The sequence below is a fragment of the Nicotiana tabacum genome, chromosome 22 (genome assembly GCF_000715075.1).
Source record: "Nicotiana tabacum cultivar K326 chromosome 22, ASM71507v2, whole genome shotgun sequence".
NCBI lineage: Eukaryota > Viridiplantae > Streptophyta > Magnoliopsida > Solanales > Solanaceae > Nicotiana > Nicotiana tabacum.
In genome coordinates, this window is record NC_134101.1 from 6,601,740 (window position 1) to 6,621,627 (window position 19,888).

The following is a 19,888-nucleotide window of genomic DNA, read 5'->3' on the forward strand; positions in this document are numbered from 1 at the left end:
TTTGTGTACGAAGAGATTGGGGTGTGTTGGGCTGTTTTGTAGTATTTGATGGTGTATATAGGGCTGGAAAATGATGTATATATGTTGTTATTGTTCTGTCCTTGTATTGTTGGTGTTATCTTGAAGTTGGAGGAAGGGCATATTATAGGGGAGATGCTGCCCGTTTTAATACAAAATAGGTTTGTCGTTCGTTGTGCGATAGTTGTACCTTTCGTAACTTAACGATAGTATTATTATCATTCTTGTAGATTAAGGTGCGAAGAGGTGAGTTCAACTTGGTGATTGAAAAGATTGTGATAAGGTATGTTAAGGCTAAGCCTTCCTTCATTTTGGCATGATCTCGTAGCTACATGTGTTAGTAATGAGACAAAAAGAGAAGTTCATATTCATGAATTTATTCACACTATTCTAGTCTCATAAGTTACAATATTATTCCTTATCGAGACTCTATATTCAATTTTAGTATTGTCTTCTTCCAGTCAAGAGAGCAGCAAGCCTATATATACAGTATTACAGTATTTTCATTACCATCGAGCTATAATCGATAGGCAGGCCCCTATTGGGCAACCTCTGATCAGATGGAAAGTTATATACCGAGCCTACTGTGGCCGAGCGCCTATGAGCGAGCCCAGCATGGTCGAGATACATAGCCTAGTATGGCCGAGCGCCTATAAGCGAGCCTACTATGGCAGAGCAGTTATATATACCGAGCCTTATAAGGCCGTACAATTATTTTACTTACTATATTGAAGGAGTTGAGTCAGTATCAGCAGGTAAGTATATCTCCAGATCATCTTTGACTCCCAGTTAATTTCAGTTATCATATTATCAGTTCAGTTTCAGATTTCAGTTATTTTATTGCCTTACATACTCGGTACATTATTTCGTACTGACGTCCCTTTTTGGGGGCGCTGCATTTCATGCGTGCAGGTTCAGACAGACAGACGGGTAGACCTCCTCAGTAGGTGTTTTCCGAGTTCCGCCTGATCGGTAAGCTCCACGTCTTTCGGAGTTGCCAGGACTAGAGTTTTGTGTACATCTTATGTATATCTGTATATATGTTATGGGTAGGTCGGGGCCCTGTTCCGATCACAGTACATCTATCAGTAGAGGCTTGTAGGCATATCCTGTTGGTTAGTGCATTATGTTGGGTTTGTATAAATTGGTGGTTTGTCAGCTGTAGTAGCTATGACGGCCTTGTCGGCCTAGCTTTATATTGATATTTAGTTAGTGCTAGTTTCCATTCAGTTTTATATTTTGCTTCGCAAATTGTCTTGCAAGGTGGCCCCATGGCCAAAGTATGACATTATGTGTTCAGAGTCCCTTAGTCGCAATTTGGTACGCCAGGTTAGGTGAGGCACGGGGTGCTTGCCTCGCTCCTAGGTTCGGGGCATGACATAAGGTCTGCTACTAACTCCAGGTTATTCTCGTTACTTATCCCATATGTATAAATCTAAGTCCTTTAATGCTTTCTCATTATTGTTCATCTTTAGAACGATGGTCTAATCTCATCTCGTACTTTGTGACTTTTATCCATCCATTGTTGATTCACCTCAATATTGATATACTATATACCACTGATAACTTGAAACTTCTTACGTAAAACCTTGCCACTAGGGCTTACGTTGCATCGAGGAATATTTGAAGTGATTTCCATAATCGTATTTCATAGTATCTCGATGTGATTCGCCTTATGGGGGTATTCTGATCTCATGCCGTTCGCGAAATCTTTTCTCCTTCTCCCCTTTATTTTTCTTTCTTCAAATCTTTATTTAGTCGAAGGCCCAACCGTTATCTTTTATCTGTCACAATTACACCTTCATTTCACTACCCGGGCAGCATTCCATCTCTTCTAAATGCTACTAGTCTTAGACTCCTTTGAGTTCATTCAGGCTATACTGAGCCTTCTATAACTTAGAGAACCCATCGGCTCTCATGTTTTCATAGGCTTAATCCCGAGAACTGACCTATTCTCGTCATTTTCTTACTCACCCTTTCTCATCCTTACTCCTGTCATAAAACCTTGTCGCTTTACTATACTTTAGCTTGCGACCTCTACGTATCTATTTATACTATTCACAACCTTTCTTCAACTTGCTTGCGCCATTGATTCCCTTATGTTATTCTGGAACATTAAGCGAGACATCATATCATCTCTAACTCTTCTTTACTCTCTTGACTAGATCTCTCGGTACTTAGAAACCATAGGCTGGAAGGTACGCCACTGACGATGCTGCTATCGTTCTTGGATATTGAATCCCAGTGCTTCTAGCCTTCTATCCGAAGCATGGACTATTCACGATCTTCTACCTTTGAGTATCTTGTACGTTGTTCACCTTTACCTTACTTACCTTAAAATCTCGCATCGTATCTTCTATCTCTTTCATGTCCTCCCTTCCACATAGGTATAATTCACGTCCATAACTTGAAGCTCTATTATAATACTTGTAACTCTGGTGTATACACAATCCGGTAGGAGTTTCGTACTGACTTCTTATGAGGCTGGTACTTTTCTAACCGGCTTTATCGTAGGGCCGTTATAGAATATGGTTGTTGTACTATCCCTCTGCTACCTCTGATATTAAGAATGATCCTGTAATGTTCTCAATCACGATTTCTATAATTTTCTAGGTCCAATAATCAGATTCTTGATTTACTTTGTTGATATAACTCTTTAGTTTCCTCTTTCTTCTGATCAGCCTTTATGTAAGCTTCAACTATCTCTTGATCTACGGCTCATGGTATTAGTTATCACGTTTAGCATTTCATGGGCGCGGAGGAATGTCCATGATATAATCCTTTAATAATACAATCCTTCATCTATGACCCGGTCTCAATTCTTTCTTTTAACTTATACCGAAATCTTCTACGGCTGTATATGCTGCATGTATAAAACTTCCAAACTCTTAAGTGCATTCATAACGTAACTAACTCTGGATCATGAATCTAATAATTCTTTTTGTTCCATCTCAGCTTTCTTCTCCTGGTCTTTCTGCCCCCTTTTTGCGTGCATACTTAGCTTATCTTCGTGCCCATGCATATTGGAATTCCATACAACTCATATGATCTTGAATATCACTTCTGATTTTACTTCCTGTTCATTAGCTACAATAGGTGCTATTTTCTTATGGAGTGCATACAATGTTGTTGTGAGACTGTTGTTATAAGACCATTTCCTCCTTAGGTCACCCAGCTTAGGTTAAAGCTTCCTTCCTTACTTTCTCAGCCAGTCTCTGACTCTTGTAAAGCTACGAGCTAATTACACCGAATACTTAATGTCCTTTCTCTCCTATAATCATCTGTAGTTACTTACTTTCACGCCCTTGTGCTTGTAGGGTTGTTCTGGACTGATATTTTGACTATCTTCCATGCCCTTGTGCTTGTGGGACTCTCTTTTATTTCCCTAACACTCATACGGTACCTTTACTACCCCGACTCCTATCTGAATATTTTTCAAGTATCACAATGTCATACTGCGAGACTGAAGTCCCCATGTTAGGGTTCACTATATTCATCTTGCACAATCTGTTGATTCGTATGTGTCCTCTTGTTTAGCCATAACTAGGCTCTTCCTGGATCAACTACTGACTACTCGTTGGCCCATTCTCATATCAATAATCCGCATAATCTTTCTTGGGTCATTTCCTTTATCTTAACTTACGTCTCGCACCTGCTCCTTATCTATCAATTACATCTTAGGCAGGAGCCCTTACTTCCTCTCCTTGACGTCGTACTTGCATAATATTCTGGAATCGTAGCACATCTGTAGGATTTGAATACGTGCAATCTCATCCCCTTTTTATTTTTGTCGCACTCTTCCTTTACCATTCCATAGTTACTAGAATTACTTAATTCCGACTTAATGCCACGTAACTCCATATTCCCCCTTTAGGGGAGTACTAAGAGCTGAAGCCACGAGGATCTACCTATAGATGTTTTACCTCTTCATCTTTGGCGTCGTTTCACAACATCAATGACCCTTACTCGCCTTGCAACAATCCTTCTGTACCAAGGATAACAAATTCCCTTACTCGCAATGTTGACACTTAGTGCAACAGGCACATACAATCCCTGAAGCTTAACTTTGCTCATATTGCTTGCTTTAGGGAAGCTTCTTTCTGAATGACCATTTTCTGAATTTCTCATGAATCGTCTTCTGTTGTCCATTCTATTATCGCCGGAAAGAAAATCTGAAATTCTCGTGATGCTGACCATTATCGAATCATTCAGTCCCTAATTCATACTTACTTTATCTTTTTCACCAGTCCATACTGATTTTATTACTCCGAGATCTAACTTTTCCTTCTGTAAACCATGTTAGAGTTGCGAACTTATCTCTCGAAATGAGGATGTGACCGTATGGCCTATACTCTTTTATACCTCTCGTCTCTTTCTTTATTTGACTATAGATTCTGTAACACTCTACCGTTGCCATTCATGTATCACATCTTACTCATAATGCTTCATTATCCCTCTTCATACTTCCCTGCTAATATTTCTACCTATTACTTTATTCTGAAAACTTTAACAAGGCATTCTTTCGCTTTTACCTCCCCTTGCTCCATCTACTGGCTCTTCGGGCTGCCTAACATTCTTCCTTTACTAGGGACGGGATCCACATTAAGATAATATTTATCACTTCCAGGCTTTTCGTGCCTATCTTTGTAGTATTCATATCAAGTTGTACTATTTTAGAGTGCACCATTTGGGTGTCTCACAAGGTGATCTATTAGCACCTTTATAATATCCTTCGAAAATGTCAACTAACGCAAATAATTCATCCACATTTTGGGTTACTCTAACCCCAGCCAAATCCTGATATCTCATCCTTCTCTTATACTACTTTTGTTGACCCCCATGGGGCATAACTAGAATGGGTGTGACCAATTGTACATACCTCTGCTACCATTTAAGGTAACTCAAAATGCTTATATCTCCCGTCATGAATGGTAAATAATGATAGTCTTCATTAACTGGGCGCCTCGTACCCTTCTTCACCTTGCTGCATTTACTTGTTGAGACTTGTACTATCTTTTGAATTCTCATTGCCTTTCGCCAATAGGGGTGGATAGATATCCTTTCCTTAAGGCTCCTTATCAAGAGGCTTATACGTTTTAGTACACACATGATCTACTGAAGACCTTACATTTTCTCATCATAAGTATTATGAAAAATCGAGTTCCTCTGACTCAACTCTTTCATATCCGTATTCAATCTCTTACCAAAAGGAGGTATCGTCATATTACGGATAAAATAGAAGCCAGGAGTTTGAATTCTTATAAATGAGCTCTACCACACGATCTAGAGTAAGGAGAAAGAGTGACAGTCCAAAATGCCCTGTAGCCTCCTGCTTATAAGTGTGGTGCACGACACACCCATAAACAAGACTCTACTAGACACGGCTTGTAGACTCTCTAGGACAGAACTGCTCTGATACTACTTTTCTCACGACCCAAACTAATGGGCCGCGACGGGCACCCGGTACCTTACTCAACCGAGTACCAACGTAACATATCTTTCTTATTACATCATCATATACACGTGACATACGGGCCTAATAGGACAACATGATCATTTATAAACTCAAAAAATAGGCCGACAAGGCCGTACAATCTTTCACGTACACGGCATATGTCTACAAGCCTCTAAGGATACAGAAATATCATAAAGGTCGGGACAGAGCCCCGCCATACCAAACAATACATATCTATATCATACTAACCAAATAAGCAACTCCGAAGCAAATGGAGTGCACCAACATCTTCCGCTGAGCTGATCGCCTACTTGGAGGACTCTCGGCCTGTCTATCAAGACCTGCGGGCATGAAACGCAGCGTCCCCAGGCAAAAGGGACGTCAGTACAAATAATGTACCGAGTATGTAAGGAATAAAAATCAGTAAATAATAGACATGAGAGAAACATGGAGTAAAAGACTCGACATGTATGTCTGCATAGCTATGTAAACCATTTCATATAATAATGTCGTGCATATGCGTATAAATGTCATACCATGCATGGGTATATGCATTCATAACATCATCAAGCCTCTGAAGGCATCTCATTATATCATCTCGGCCACTGTGGGCAAATCATCAACGTATACCAGCTGATCAGGTGGTGGTACATATATAACGACGTAACCTTTTTCCATATCCCATATACATATATATACATATATATGTGTATATAACGACATCTGGTCATGGGTCAATGTATATGTATAAATGCATGAAATGCATAAGAAATACGTTAATAATATTTTCTCGGAATGTCATAAAAATAATATGCCTTAAGAAATACGTTAATAAGATTTTTTCGAAATGTCATAAAAATAATATGCCTATCGGATAAATTTTATCAAATATGTATTTTTCTGAGACCCATGAATAGAATATATAATAATAATTCACATGGGGAATCAAGAATATAGACACCCCTAATATTTCTATGAATAGAGTCATTTATGGAAATTGTACATTTGCTCGTTTCGTATAGATCATGACAAAAGAAAAGAAGGGATATCCTTAACATACCTGGAGTAGGAAAAAATCCGCACGATATTCTTGAAAAAGGTTGCACCTACTCCCTTGGAATCGCAAAATCCCATTGTTATTGTACAGTGTAATTCCGTATGAATTGCTTTACTAATCTAAGAGTAGCTGTTGCTACTGTAACATGAAGTCTTATGTGAGCTTCCAACATCGCCTCCAAAAATGAATTTGATATCAATTGAATATCATCTGTAAAGATGACTAACTTGAAATTTCTTCTATGTTCTTTTAATGGCAAAGTGTAGTTTCCATGTGTTATCTTGATAGATTGCCCAACGACCCCTTAATGCCACCTATCCTAATGACTAATAAGTCATCAACTTGGCCTTAATTTGTTGCCACCTTGAAGTGTAATGCTTATCCAAATATGCTTAATTAATCACCCAATAATTCCTTAATTAACTAGGTAATCTCCCATTACCCAATAATTAACCAATTTCCCATATAACTAAGAATTATCTCAAATTACTTAAAATACTACTTATTTTTAATACACCCTTATACATCATACTATTATGGTCATATGGTACCTTGTATGGCACTAGTCCATAAATACGAGGTATTATAGCTTGGACCGTATTTTATCCCAAATTGCCAAACTTCGGCGAAACTCATTTTCTTCTATTTGCTTACCTTCTCTCCTTCACGAATTTACTCATCACGTGTTTGAAATAGAATAATGCTTATAATCCCAAAATAATCTCAAAATAATCTCATTCCCGGACTTACGTCGAAACTTAAACATACGAAAATGCGGGATGTAACATCTCATTCCCGAATTTTCATCAATTCACTTATGGTATATTTTTACGTACGAAAACATGGGGTGTAACATGGTGTAACTAAATCATCAGGTTGACCATTCTGTTGAGTTGATGAGGATCGTCGCCTTCTTTGTAGAGAAGTTTCTCCATCATCGTCGATCATCACGGTGTCTATGACCGGCCCGGGAGAAGGGCTAGTCACCATAACTTTCGGAGACGACTCGAGGGCAGAAATCTTCGCCCTCTTATTCTTTTCCCCGACCGCGGAGCATCATCTTCTTTTTGGTTGCTTGTCCTCCGGCCAGGGACTCCGTGAAAAAAATACTTATACCCGAAGCAGGCCTGGAGACACCTGTTCGAGTAAGCGCCTCCTGAAGCAGCCTCGCCGGCTCAGCAGGATCAACCAAATCGTCCTCCTCGGGGATGACAACCGAGCCCGTAGGTAGACCTGATTCCAGAAAAAAGGGAAAAAAGGATCAATCAATTTCCTCGCATAGAAAGTAAAAACGAGACGAGTCTAAGTTATCATGATTTTTGGCCTTTCACCCGTATTTGAGTGCCAGTTCTTTCCATGTGCGGGTTTCGGGCGTAGTAACGTCCAAGATCTTCTAGACCTAATTGACCAAACCTTCAACCCTAGATAGAACCCATCGAGTTTCTGAAATAGGCGAAAAGAGAAGGATCGGTCTGGATATGAAGAAATTTCTAATAGAAGAAATATTTAAAAAGGAGCTTACGAGTGCGGTTCCATGATTCCGGAAAGGATGAAGCCGTTGCCGGAATGATATCATTGGTGGCAACTGCAACGAACCGTTCCATCCATCCACGGTCGTTGTCATCATCCATGCTAGATAATAAAGCATGGTGACTGCGTTTGCTGAAGTTTACCATTCCTCCGCGGAAGACTTTGGGGGAATAGAGATTCATCACATGAGCTAAGGATAGCTCCTCTCCCGTATCTTAGCACAAACGTCGGAGACAAAACATTGTCCTCCATACAGAAGGACTTACTTATGCCAAACACACCTGGTAGAGGAGGCAGAACTCCGCAATAACGGAGTCAAGCTCTCCACTCAAAGAAAACATACCCAAAGTAAAAGGATACGTGTAAAAATATGTAAAACCTTCCCTGGGTAGGATTACTCGTTCTGTTAGATCAGGAGAAACAATGTCCCAATCTTGGCAGCGACAATCTTCCTTCACAACAGAAATACTGGAAGGACGGATGGAAGAAGGGTATCTTCCAATGGCCCACGTGCGAGGGTTAGCCGAAGGAAATTTCTCTTCGAAGTTTTTTGTTGTAACAAGACTTCTTGGAATGATGGTTCCCACTGTTGGAGGAGCAGCGTCCTCGGCTTTGCTCTTGCTCTTTGAAGCGCTGGTGTTTTTTGAAGAAGAAGCCATTATATGTTATGGATGAAGGAAAAGCTTTTTCATTTGAAGGAAGTTAAAGAAAGGTTGAAGAACAAGAAAGATAGTTTTAGGAAGTTTAGAGAGTTATGAAGAATGAGTGAAGAAGGAGTATGAGTGAAGAAGGTTGATGCGTATAAGTAAAGGTTTAGGCGGCTAAATTCGTGGCCATGATTACCTTGATAACCGGCAAAAACTATGTTGAATGGTGGGATAACACGTGTTCGGGACATTAAATGTGGAGAAACGTGAATCTAATCAACCGTCAGAAGCTTTTCAGAAGGAATCATAGTAGTTCCCGCCAAAAAGAGTGTTTCTACCAACATCTCGGTGACACAAAGTTATGTCACCAGAAAGTAGAGGGACTATTTGTATACGGTAAAATATGCTATGCTAAGTTTTTGCTTAAGAGAGTGACACGTGGAACTTAAGGCGGGGGATAGTTAGAACCGAAGGCAATTATCCCATTTGTCACCGGAAAGAATGACACCAGTAAAGATACAACAAATACCCTTCGGCCGGTAGCATTTAATGAAGAATATTCCACAGCATTTAGCGCGTTGTCCGTTACAGAGAATTTGTCATTTATGCCCACTGTCAGTGTTTCAATAGGCGTTTTCGGGACGAGCCCCGAGGCGAGGCGTATCAAAAATGCCCCAGGGCGATGGTCTGGGGCGAAAGTTTCAAGAGGCGTACGCCCGGACGTTTGAGACACGTTTTTTAGTGAGGAGTAAGCCCCAGAGACTTTTTCAAATAAAAACAAAATTTGTTGAATAAGTCCTTCATATAATACCCAAATTCTCAAAAGTCAGTTTGCTAATTACTCAAATGGTTTAAAAAGGAACTCAAAAGTATTAAATTGTAACCCTAATTCATGGTCTTTCCCAATCCTTTATCTTGTCCGCTAGTCTACTAATATCTACAACGAATATTCTCCATTCTCGTTCATAGCAACAAGTTCAAAGTTCAAATTACAGGTTAATCATCTTTTTTGTTCCTTCATGTAGAAAGCTTTATTCTTTTAGACTCAAGTTACTTGTGCTTGTAAGTAGCGTATAATAAATTATTTTGACTAGTTTTTTGTGGGGATGGAGCACATCTCTCTCTCTCACATATATATACACACACATCACATATTTATAGTTTTCTTCAATTTTTATGCAATTTTACCTGTTTATGAATATTTAGTGTCATTATATTATTTTATAAAATATTAAAAATTAAATACCTATGGGGCTTACGCCCCATGCCTCGGGGCTTACGCCTCGCTGAGGCATATGTAAAACGCCTCGCCTTACGCCCACGCCTTTTAAAACACTGCTCACTGTTACACCTTCATCAATGGCCCTCATAATTGACATTAAAGAAGGGCACGGTCCTAGGACCTTGTTCCATAGGCGTAACTATAAATAGTGAGCTCTGTTATCATTGTTGAGGATACGACTTCTCTGGCAAACTTACGCTATAATCGATTAAAAACTTTTTTCAATTTTACTTTTTTGTTCCTTGTTTTATCACTGCTGTGCCCGAAAGCTTTGCCCCCGAAATTACTATTTTTCGTAATTTTATCTTCATTTCAAGGCTAAGTATTGCGTATTGATTTAATTATTTTATTTTTTTCAGGATCAAATTAATTCACATGTCTAGAAATCACGTATAAATTCAAATGTAGCGTTTTTCGAGTAAACAATAAAGTTATAAATCTAACCCTTTTTTCTTTATATCGTTAATTTTGCCTAACTTATTTCTAAACCAAACGACGGCGTACTAGGATCTCAGTATGCCCACTGTGTGCGCTGTGCATCTATTTAAGTTCGGAAATACTTGCAACTACCTCCTGATAGCGACCTCTAGTTAAAGGTCGAACACGTTGCCTCTCACAAGCTCAAGCTCTTCCCCACGTAAACCCTCACTTTAGCGCCTTATACGCGCGTTACACTCGAGCACCGCTTCGCTTACGTAAAACTTGTTCGACTTTTACCCTCTTTCGAACGGAATCGCCGAACCAGTCCTCCAACCCTGTTAAAACTCGAACAATTTCCCCCGAATCTAACACCGGCCCAGTCAAAGACAAAAAAAAGCTACTACGAACCTCAGGTTCGGTACCTTACTTGACAGCCTGTTTTGCTATTTTCGGCTTTCTTCACTTTGATATTCGTTAGTTTTTCTCACTTTTTTATTTCATAGTTGAAGCTCTCTTCAGTAGGAATCTTTTACGAACTATGAATGATGAATTTTCTCGAAGAGGAAGTTGAATTTTGGAGTTGAATTCTTCAGAATTAGTGTCTGTGCTTACGTTTTCTCCCGTTGATTTTGTTAGAATTAATGTTCGATAAAGTGTAATTTGATTGAAGTTTATGATCGAGAGTACGGAATTCCTGATTGACGGTTTAATTTGAGCTTTTCTACTCGAATTACTCTTTCGTTGAGGTAATTTTCGGCTGGAGATTTTTTTTTTCCACTTGTGTTTCAGCTTGTTGAGCTTGTGAACTGATTTTTGAATTCGTGAATTAGAATCCCTGCTGGTGTTACTGTATGATTCTGGAGTTGAAATTTTCTTATCGATGAAGAATTTTATTTTTATTTTATGAATTTTGTTAATTCTCTTGTTTTTACGGCTGAATTTCTGTGAATTAGGGTTCTTTTTGGGAGTTTTTCCTTAAATCAGCAATGCTGGATTTGATCTTCGTAACTGGTAAAGTATCTGCCTGAGGAAAATCGGTTCCGTTTATTCTCTGTTTTTGTTTTTCTTTTACTTGTAATTTTGTTGAACTTTTTTTATGCTAAAAAAATTGTAGCTCCGTGATTGCTGTGGATATCGTAGTTTTGCTGGGCGGAATTTCCTGCAGAAAGTGATCGGGTGAAGTCATGGCGCAGAGTAATTGGGAAGCAGATAAGATGTATGCAACTTCTTCCTGCGAGTCAGCTCATTGTAAATTTTCAGTTTCTTTGTTAAGGATGGAACGGGGACGTGTTAAACGTTTATCATCCATGCTTCACTACCAAAGATTAAAATATTGTATATTTTCTTTTATAAGTTAATTAAGTGCCAAATTCTCAAAAATAGTCGAAATAACAAACAAAACTTTCCAATCTTTCAAGTTCTTACTCGAGGGGGAAAAGTAAAATTCCTCCTCATTAAAGAGTAGTACTAGTTATGCGTGGGCAGAGTTACTCGGTACTTGTGCCGGTGGGAAGTAGCAGGTACCCTGTGGAGTATTCAGGTGCGTGCAAGCTGGCCCGGGCACCACTTTCGTAAAGAAAAAAAAAAGAGTACTACTTGTTTATAGTTATGACGTTATTGATTTTCATCCTCTGTTGATTTTGTTGCGTTGCTAGGCTTGATGTTTACATTCATGACTATTTGCTGAAAAGAAAGCTGCATAATTCTGCAAAAGCTTTCATGACGGAAGGAAAGGTTGCTACAGATCCCGTAGGTAATGATGTTAAACAATTCTCTACGTGTCGAGTTCTTTCTGCTCTAATTATTTCTATATATATATATATATATATATCATATTATCTCTAGCTGTTTGGCTAATTAATCTGCAGAATGGATCATGCTTATTCTCATTTTTTGTAAATTCTACCCATATGAGGTGTTCATAATTTGATTTGTCCTATTGTAGCCATTGATGCACCTGGAGGATTTCTATTTGAATGGTGGTCGGTGTTTTGGGACATTTTCATTGCACGGACAAATGAAAAACATTCTGAAGCAGCAGCAGCGTACATAGAGGTTTGTTTTAACTTATGCAAAGTGCCATTTGTCACCCTAAATAACATTAGAAGAAATTATGTGGCTTTTTAATTATAACCAACCTGAAGCACCTTGTTTTTGTTTGGTTTGAAATCTAGACACAGCAGATGAAAGCAAGGGAGCATCAACAACAGCTGCAGATGCAGCAGTTGCAACTCATGCAACAGCGAAATGCCCAGTTACAACGAAGGGATCAAAATCCCTCCCTTGGTGGTTCTATAAATGCTATGAACTCTGAAGGCATGATGGGGCAACCATCTGCTAGTGTTTTGGCCATGAAAATGTACGAGGAACAAATGAAGCACCCTCACTCCTTGGACTCCGAGACATCACCTCTTATTGATCCCAATAGGATGGCTCTTCTCAAGTCTGCAACTAATCATCAACGGTATGAGTTTTGTAACATTTTCTGGCAACATCTGCTGTGTTTGTTGCATTACTTTAGGTAGCCTCAATTGACTTGTTGCATGCTTTTTCTGAAATTCTGTACCTGCATGTCTTCTCTGTTGATTCAGCCAGTTGGCACAAGGTAATTCGGGGAGCATGTCTGCAGCATTGCAGCAAATGCAAGGGCGGCCTCAGCTGGCAACGGTGACTAATTGAACTCTTATTTTAGTAGACAATATCTATTTATTCTTGAGTTTATTTTCTTGTCTTGGACCAAGCTCATCTCAATATCCTTGGAAAATATGTAGGATATTAAAACGGAAGTGAACTTGAGTGGTAATCAGAAATCCGTGGATCCGTCGTCAATTTATGGCCAAGCAATTCTACAGTCAAAGTCGGGACTTGGTGGTGCAGGTACTATAGCTTCGTTGCTTATAACACCCTATATGTCCACCTACTTAACTAATGATCTCTAGCTGATAATGTTTTATTTTTATATGAAATGCACATGGAATGAGTTTGGTATATTTTCTTATTTATCCTTGAAATGAAGCATGGAGTTCTCTTAATGAACTCTTTTAATCCGTACCTCTGCAAGGCAAACATCCTCATGAAGTATGGATTTTTCCGTATACTTTCCCATATCCAAGTAAGGCATTCATTTGCCATAATCTGAACTCTTTCAATTTTCCATTTGTTGGCTACCAGATAAGTGGATATGCCTCTCCTCTATGGTAACTTTCATGAATGACATTGCTCTTTCTTTTTCCTGTACTGCAAGTTCTAGAAGACTAAAACTTCCACTCTTAGAGGATTGGTCCAGGACTTCAAAAATGATTACTTCCAGCTTCAATCTGTTCTATGTTCAATCATATATAAAAGGCATAACTAATGCATTATCCAGCACCCACATTTTTCCCTTACTGATTCCCACTTTGGCCTAGCTGATTGTCCTAATATCCATGTTAGTGCTAGGTAATATTTTGGAGTCAATTGTTGGTCATGCTCCTTCAACTGGCATCATGCAAAATTTCGGACTCACATTTATTGTTGATTTATGTGTGTTATTGCTGTTTTTTTAGCATTTGTAATGGACATAGATCTTGAAATTATTGTTGGAATGTTTTAGGACGCTGTTGTTATGTCTGATTAATGTTTTGACTTCCTAAGATGACATTGTCAAATGTAGTTGGGACATGGATTTCCGATTTATTTATTTAGTTTTTCCACATCACATTTCGGCAAATTTTCTGGCATCTCAAGCTTCATTCGTCTGTCTTTAGCAGCAACAGTTGGCGTGAATGTAGGTAGGTTTGAGTGTTCTTTATGGGCATCAGTAATAAGTCCTTTTCTCTGTTTTTTATCTTTTCATTGGTTTGTTTTGTGGATTTGACTCGTTCAACACTTTCTTGAGACTCGTTCCAACACTTTCTTGAGACTCGTTCCAACACTTTCTTGAAAGTTCCATTTTTCTCTTTTTCCATTTCTTAATTTAATAAGGTCTTGCTCTTGAATTCTTTTTTTTTCTATATCAATTGTATTGATGATTATATTGGCGACCACTCAGGTAACTTGTCCTTTCATTTTCTCCTGGTTCTTTAGGTTTGAATCAAGGTGTGACTGGTCTACCATTGAAGGGTTGGCCGTTAACTGTAAGTTACTATTTCTTTCATTCATCTTGTATGTTGAATTTCTACAATTTTGATATTCAGCTGTTCTTCTCATTGATATTGTTAGGGAATTGACCATTTGAGGCCAAGTATGGGTTTGCAAGTACAGAAGCCCAATATACAGACCCAAAATCAATTTCTTTTGGCATCACAACAACAGCAGGTTCTTGCACAAGCTCAAGCACAAGGTAACCTGAATTTGGCATCACAACAACAGCAGGTTCTTGCACAAGCTCAAGCACAAGGTAACCTGAATTTGGCATCACAACAACAGCAGGTTCTTGCACAGGCTCAAGCACAAGGTAACCTGAATTCCCCTAATTATGGATACGGTGGATTACCAAGAGGTAACTTCAATACAAAAGATGTTCAGCCACCAAGAAATGATGGATCCATATGCTCTCCAGTACAATCAAATTCACCGAAGGTTAAGTCTACTCTCCTAGAATGAAGAACAATATCTGCATTGGCTTATTATTTTGTGTATTGCCCATTATGCAATCTTAAAATCTATTTTTCACAGCTAGAGCGCACAGGTTGTTTTCCTCATCCATTCAGAAATTTTAGTGCGTTGTATTTTCAACTGTATTTTCCTCAAGGTGCCTGTACTTGTAGTTTTTCTTCTTAGAGTGAAAAATGAAGAGATATGATGCAATTGAAGTTTGTCTTTGAAGGCAATGCATACAAATATTGAGGTCGCTGAAGCCAATTCATGCTAATAATGAGGAAATAGTGTAACATAAGCTGAACCATGTTGAGGAATTTCCCAATCTGGACTAAAAAGTTTAAGAGGGAGGGAGGGAGGGAGTAATAATAAAGCAGGTAATTCAAGGAATAGAGTTTCCCTTGCTTAGGAAATCTTTCTCTTTGTCAAGGCCTCTCAGTCAGGATGTTTGCTTCAGTTAGAGTGAAAATTTTGAGGAACCTCTTTTCTGTGAGAATTACCTCACTTCCATGATTTAGAGTAAATTCTCTAGATCTGCGATGCTCTAGACCCAACACTGTGGGAATACATTGGGTATGTTGTTCTGTGGAGTTGCGATGCTTAAGGTTGGTTGAAGTTCTTACCTTATTACGTTCTCAAAAAAGAAGAAGCAGTCCTTACTTACCTTTGCTGGTGCATTGGTATACATTGCTTCAACCTAACAACACCACCACCCCCCCCCCTCTCCCCCAAAAAATATAAAAATAACTAGCCCCTAAACTGTGACGGAGACCATTCAACAAGCGAGTAGCAGGCTGTGCTTCACTGGCTCCAGTTTCTTAAACTTTGAACTTATCTGGTTCACCTAGCCTTCACCTTTACTATACTACTATACCCTTTTGGATAACCACCATGTTCTGATGCAAGACAATCATCAAAAACTGAGTGGGAATTTGTGGCCAATGGATTCTACAAATAAATTTTCTTGGTTCTTAGCCACTGAAGTGCCAGGATTATATATCAAAAGGTTGATGCAGTCGAAACCAATTGAAAACAAATTATTAGAAATTTGAGGCTAGATCTCAACCAAAATGCAATGAATTGTACATCTTTCAGAATAATTTCCATCATCCCAGCTTTCTCGAGCAGTTGCCATGCCTTGCCTTGCCTTGCAGCTATCCTTGAGAGCTCCTCTTAAATTGATCCGCACTGACTCATTGTGTGTGATGATGTTTACGGCTTTTAAACAATGATGTGTCTTACTGTATATTCAAAAAGGCTCTCTCATTTTAGTTGCAACGACTAGAATGTTATACTCTAAACTGCTTGTGTACTAATTACCTGTTTTTAACAGATGAAAATGGCCCAAATACAGCAATCCTCCTCTCAACAACAGGACCAGATGCAGCAGCAGCAACAGCAGCAACTGCCACAGGTTGGCTTAACCTGATAGAGTTCACATCTGATTTTAGCTTTGGTTATATCTACCAACAGATTTAGTTTCTATTAATTTAAATAATCTAAACTATCAAAGCAATGGAAGAGAAGTTTATCTTTCTTCTTCCTGTTATTCAGAACAGCAGAAAAAGGAAGCAGCATTCGTCATCTGGACCTGCCAATAGTACTGGCACTGGAAATACTGTCGGCCCTTCACCAAGCTCACCAGCATCAACTCATACACCTGGTGATGGGATGACTAGTGCTAGTAGCCTTCAGCACGTCAGCAGTGTGTCAAAAAGCATGATGATGTACGGAGGAGACGGAACTGGTGGTATTGCATCCTCTACAAATCAGCTGGTAAAACTCAGTTTTTCATGCACATCCTTGTATATTGCAGTTCTGTACATCTGTCATATTGGTAATGAAGTACTATTTATCATATAGTTCCTGGATCTTTGATGAATAAGAACACTGAGTTAATTAATTCTTTATGCATTTTGAAGTTTATAATCATGTTACATTTGAAATATAGTATCTCCAATATACCTTTATCCATTGTACAGGATGACTTGGAGACATTTGGAGACATTGATAATGTGGAATCATTTTTGTCACATGATGGGGGAGATGGAAGTATCTATGGCACACTGAAGCAAACTCTTACTGAGCACAAACCTGAGTCTTCCAAAGGTGATAACTCAATTGTGACGTGTAAATGCTGCTTTAGCCGTTGTTTTTCTTGCAAGTTTACTAAGAGGATACTATATCAGGATTCTCCTTTGGCGAAGTTGGTTGTATACGCACAAGGAATAAAGTTACTTGCTGTCATTTCTCATCGGATGGGAAGTTGCTCGCTAGTGCCGGACATGACAAGAAGGTAGAATGCACTTCCTTAGAATCTAATATCTTTAGCATGTAGATAATTGGATGGAGTATTGAAAATCCATTCCATTGGTGGATGTGCTTTTCAGTGGCTAAATCTACTTTATCTGTAAATACTTCACTAATGACTGAACATTTTCTGCCGCACTTTTGTTTTAATTAGAGCAATTGTCCTTACAAGTTCTTTCCTCTGTATTTGTCAGGCTGTTCTGTGGAACATGGATACCTTGCAAACGGAGACCACCCCTGAAGAACATCAATACTTGATTACAGATGTCCGGTTCAGGCCTAATTCAACTCAGCTTGCAACTGCTTCATTTGACAAGTCTGTGAGATTGTGGGATGCTGCTAATGTAATTTAGAAACTTTCTGCTGAATAATTATTTAATGTTCACCATGTTGAAGCAGGCCTTACCTCTAGTTTAGTTGCATTCTACATGACACCTGATACTACGTGCATACTTCTTAGATAATCTGAGTGTCATGTATTATTCAACAAAATCAATCTATATTTTACCACTTATTTATTACACAATGACCCCTTGTTAAATTTATCTTTTGCAGCCTAGCTACTGTTTGAATTCATATACTGGTCATACTTCTCATGTTATGTCGCTGGATTTCCATCCAAAAAAGAATGATCTGTTCTGTTTCTGCGATAGCAACAATGAGATTCGCTACTGGAGTATTAGTCCATTCTCATGTACTCGGGTGTCAAAGGTTTGCCGTTTAGTATTCATTATGTTCTTTTTTTATTTGTAGTGATAATTTTGCATTGAACTATCTTCAATTTGTCTCCTCTTTCTATTTGTAGCAAGGAGGCAGTGCACAAGTGAGATTCCAGCCCATAACTGGTCATCTGCTGGCTGCCGCATCAGATAAGGTGGTTTCAATCTTTGACGTTGAAAATGACAGGCAACTACAGTCTTTCCAGGTTCATCGTTACCTTCCCTCTTTTGGCGGATTAAATTCACTGTTACTCGATCAATCTATGTTTCTGGCACTTTTGTATTTTCTGGATGTTCCAGCCATGTGCCTCACATCCCAAAGTAAATGTGTTTACAGGGACATTCTGGAGTGGTGAACTACCTTTGTTGGGATCTCAATGGTGATCTACTGGCATCAGTAAGTGAGGAGTCCGTTAAAGTTTGGTCATTGACCACCGGTGATTGCATCCATGAGCTAAGTACCAATGAGAATCAGTTCCACTCTTGTGTCTTTCATCCTAGCTATTCAGCTCTATTGGTGATTGGAGGAATGAGGGTAATTATTGCTTTCTTTGCCAATTACTTCTATCATTTCTGTAAGATGTCCATTTAGTTAGCTCATGTTCATCCAGTACAACTGTTGAAAGAATACCCAACAAATCTCCTTTAAAATCTTGTATGCTTGGTATTGAAATCGACTATATTTTTGTGAATTCATGCAACAGTCTTTGGAGCTGTGGAACATGGTTGAGAATAAAAGCATGACAATTCCAGCCCACGATAACATTATCGCTGCTCTAGCACAGTCACCGGTGACTGGAATGGTCGCTTCCGCAAGTCATGACAGTTCTGTGAAGTTATGGAAATAAACGAGTCGCCGCAACGTCACCATAAGAGCGGTGGACATTTACTTCTGCTCGAGGTGCTCAGGGAAAAAGTCCGCATTGATGTTGTAGTCTGTATTGTTTAAAGAAATATCCATTTTTCTGTTTGTTAGTCACATTAGAGTTATGGTTTGCTTAAAGCAAGTTGAGCACACTGAGCAAATGTTTCGGTAGTACTAGGGGAAGCATAACAACTTCTGCAGCTGTTCTGGTGATTAACAACAACTAATAACATGATATAAATTTCAGCTTATGCTGTGTGCGGCAAATGTGTCGAGATGCCATCCCCCGCAACATGTCCTATACCTGAGAAGACCCGATTTCGAGCCCTTCATAGTCGAACTAATGAAAACTAAGACGATTTAGAAAAGAATTCAAGAATTACTTTTAAGTAGAATCTTACGAGGTCAGCTTTTTTTAAAAATCAATTAGAGGTACTGAATAAGATCTTTAAAAAGATATTAATTTAAAACAAAAAGGCAGGTGGGGATAGGGAGAATCACAACAATTAACAAAGACGTGCTTTTAATTCTTGGAGATGAGATTTTTTCTCAGTGATGCATATTATATTATTTCTATCTTCACCCTTGGTGAGGCTGCATCTAAGCAAGGAATTGCTAGTCAAGTAAGTTCTCTAGAGATAAATTAATACATGGTTAGCTCATTATACCGTAATTATAACATTTTAATGTAGAGTTACTACAAATAAGCAAATAAACGCACATATCATGCTCTAGTCTTATTAATAATAATGCAAAATAAAGACGCTCATGGTCGTGTTATAGATAGAATATTTAAGTTTGTAAAGTGTATCAGCGTGACTGAAAATTCACATGTCAATTAAAAAGAGTAAGTGTTAGTGAAGGTTGTTTTTTTTATTAGGTTATAACAAAATTGAAGGGAAGTTGATGGTAAAATATAGCAAACTAAGGGTATGGCAGGAAAAATTGTAGGGTTAGGGGCAAGAGGCCGGTAATGACCTCGCCTAAAGATAAGATATATTGCTAAT

General features: G+C 38.7%; 1 protein-coding gene across 2 annotated transcripts; it reads left to right on the top strand.

Annotated features, from left to right (window-relative positions):
• Positions 1-10,631: 10,631 nt before the first annotated feature.
• LOC107807709 (transcriptional corepressor LEUNIG_HOMOLOG) lies at positions 10,632-19,129 on the top strand. 2 transcript variants are annotated; one of them, XM_016632148.2, is made up of 19 exons: positions 10,632-10,822; positions 11,363-11,420; positions 11,524-11,625; positions 12,065-12,162; positions 12,355-12,464; positions 12,584-12,873; positions 13,001-13,076; positions 13,181-13,286; positions 14,475-14,524; positions 14,610-14,969; positions 16,321-16,401; positions 16,542-16,763; positions 16,970-17,096; positions 17,177-17,283; positions 17,492-17,641; positions 17,853-18,008; positions 18,103-18,222; positions 18,354-18,551; positions 18,721-19,129. In XM_016632148.2, the coding sequence occupies exons 3-19, from the start codon at positions 11,594-11,596 to the stop codon at positions 18,862-18,864; spliced, it is 2,427 nt and encodes an 808-aa protein (XP_016487634.1). In that variant the 5' UTR covers positions 10,632-10,822; positions 11,363-11,420; positions 11,524-11,593; the 3' UTR covers positions 18,865-19,129. The 2 variants fall into 2 exon arrangements, with proteins under 2 accessions (XP_016487634.1, XP_016487633.1); XM_016632147.2 differs by having other exon boundaries at positions 10,788-11,155.
• The last annotated feature ends 759 nt before the right edge of the window (positions 19,130-19,888 follow it).

Coding starts and splice junctions, on each gene's coding strand:
- LOC107807709 (XM_016632148.2), top strand. CDS start 11,594: ATGGCGCAGAGTAATTGGGAAGCAGATAAGAT. Junction 17,642..17,852: donor GATTGTGGGATGCTGCTAAT/GTAATTTAGAAA, acceptor TATCTTTTGCAG/CCTAGCTACTGTTTGAATTC. Junction 18,009..18,102: donor CATGTACTCGGGTGTCAAAG/GTTTGCCGTTTA, acceptor TTCTATTTGTAG/CAAGGAGGCAGTGCACAAGT.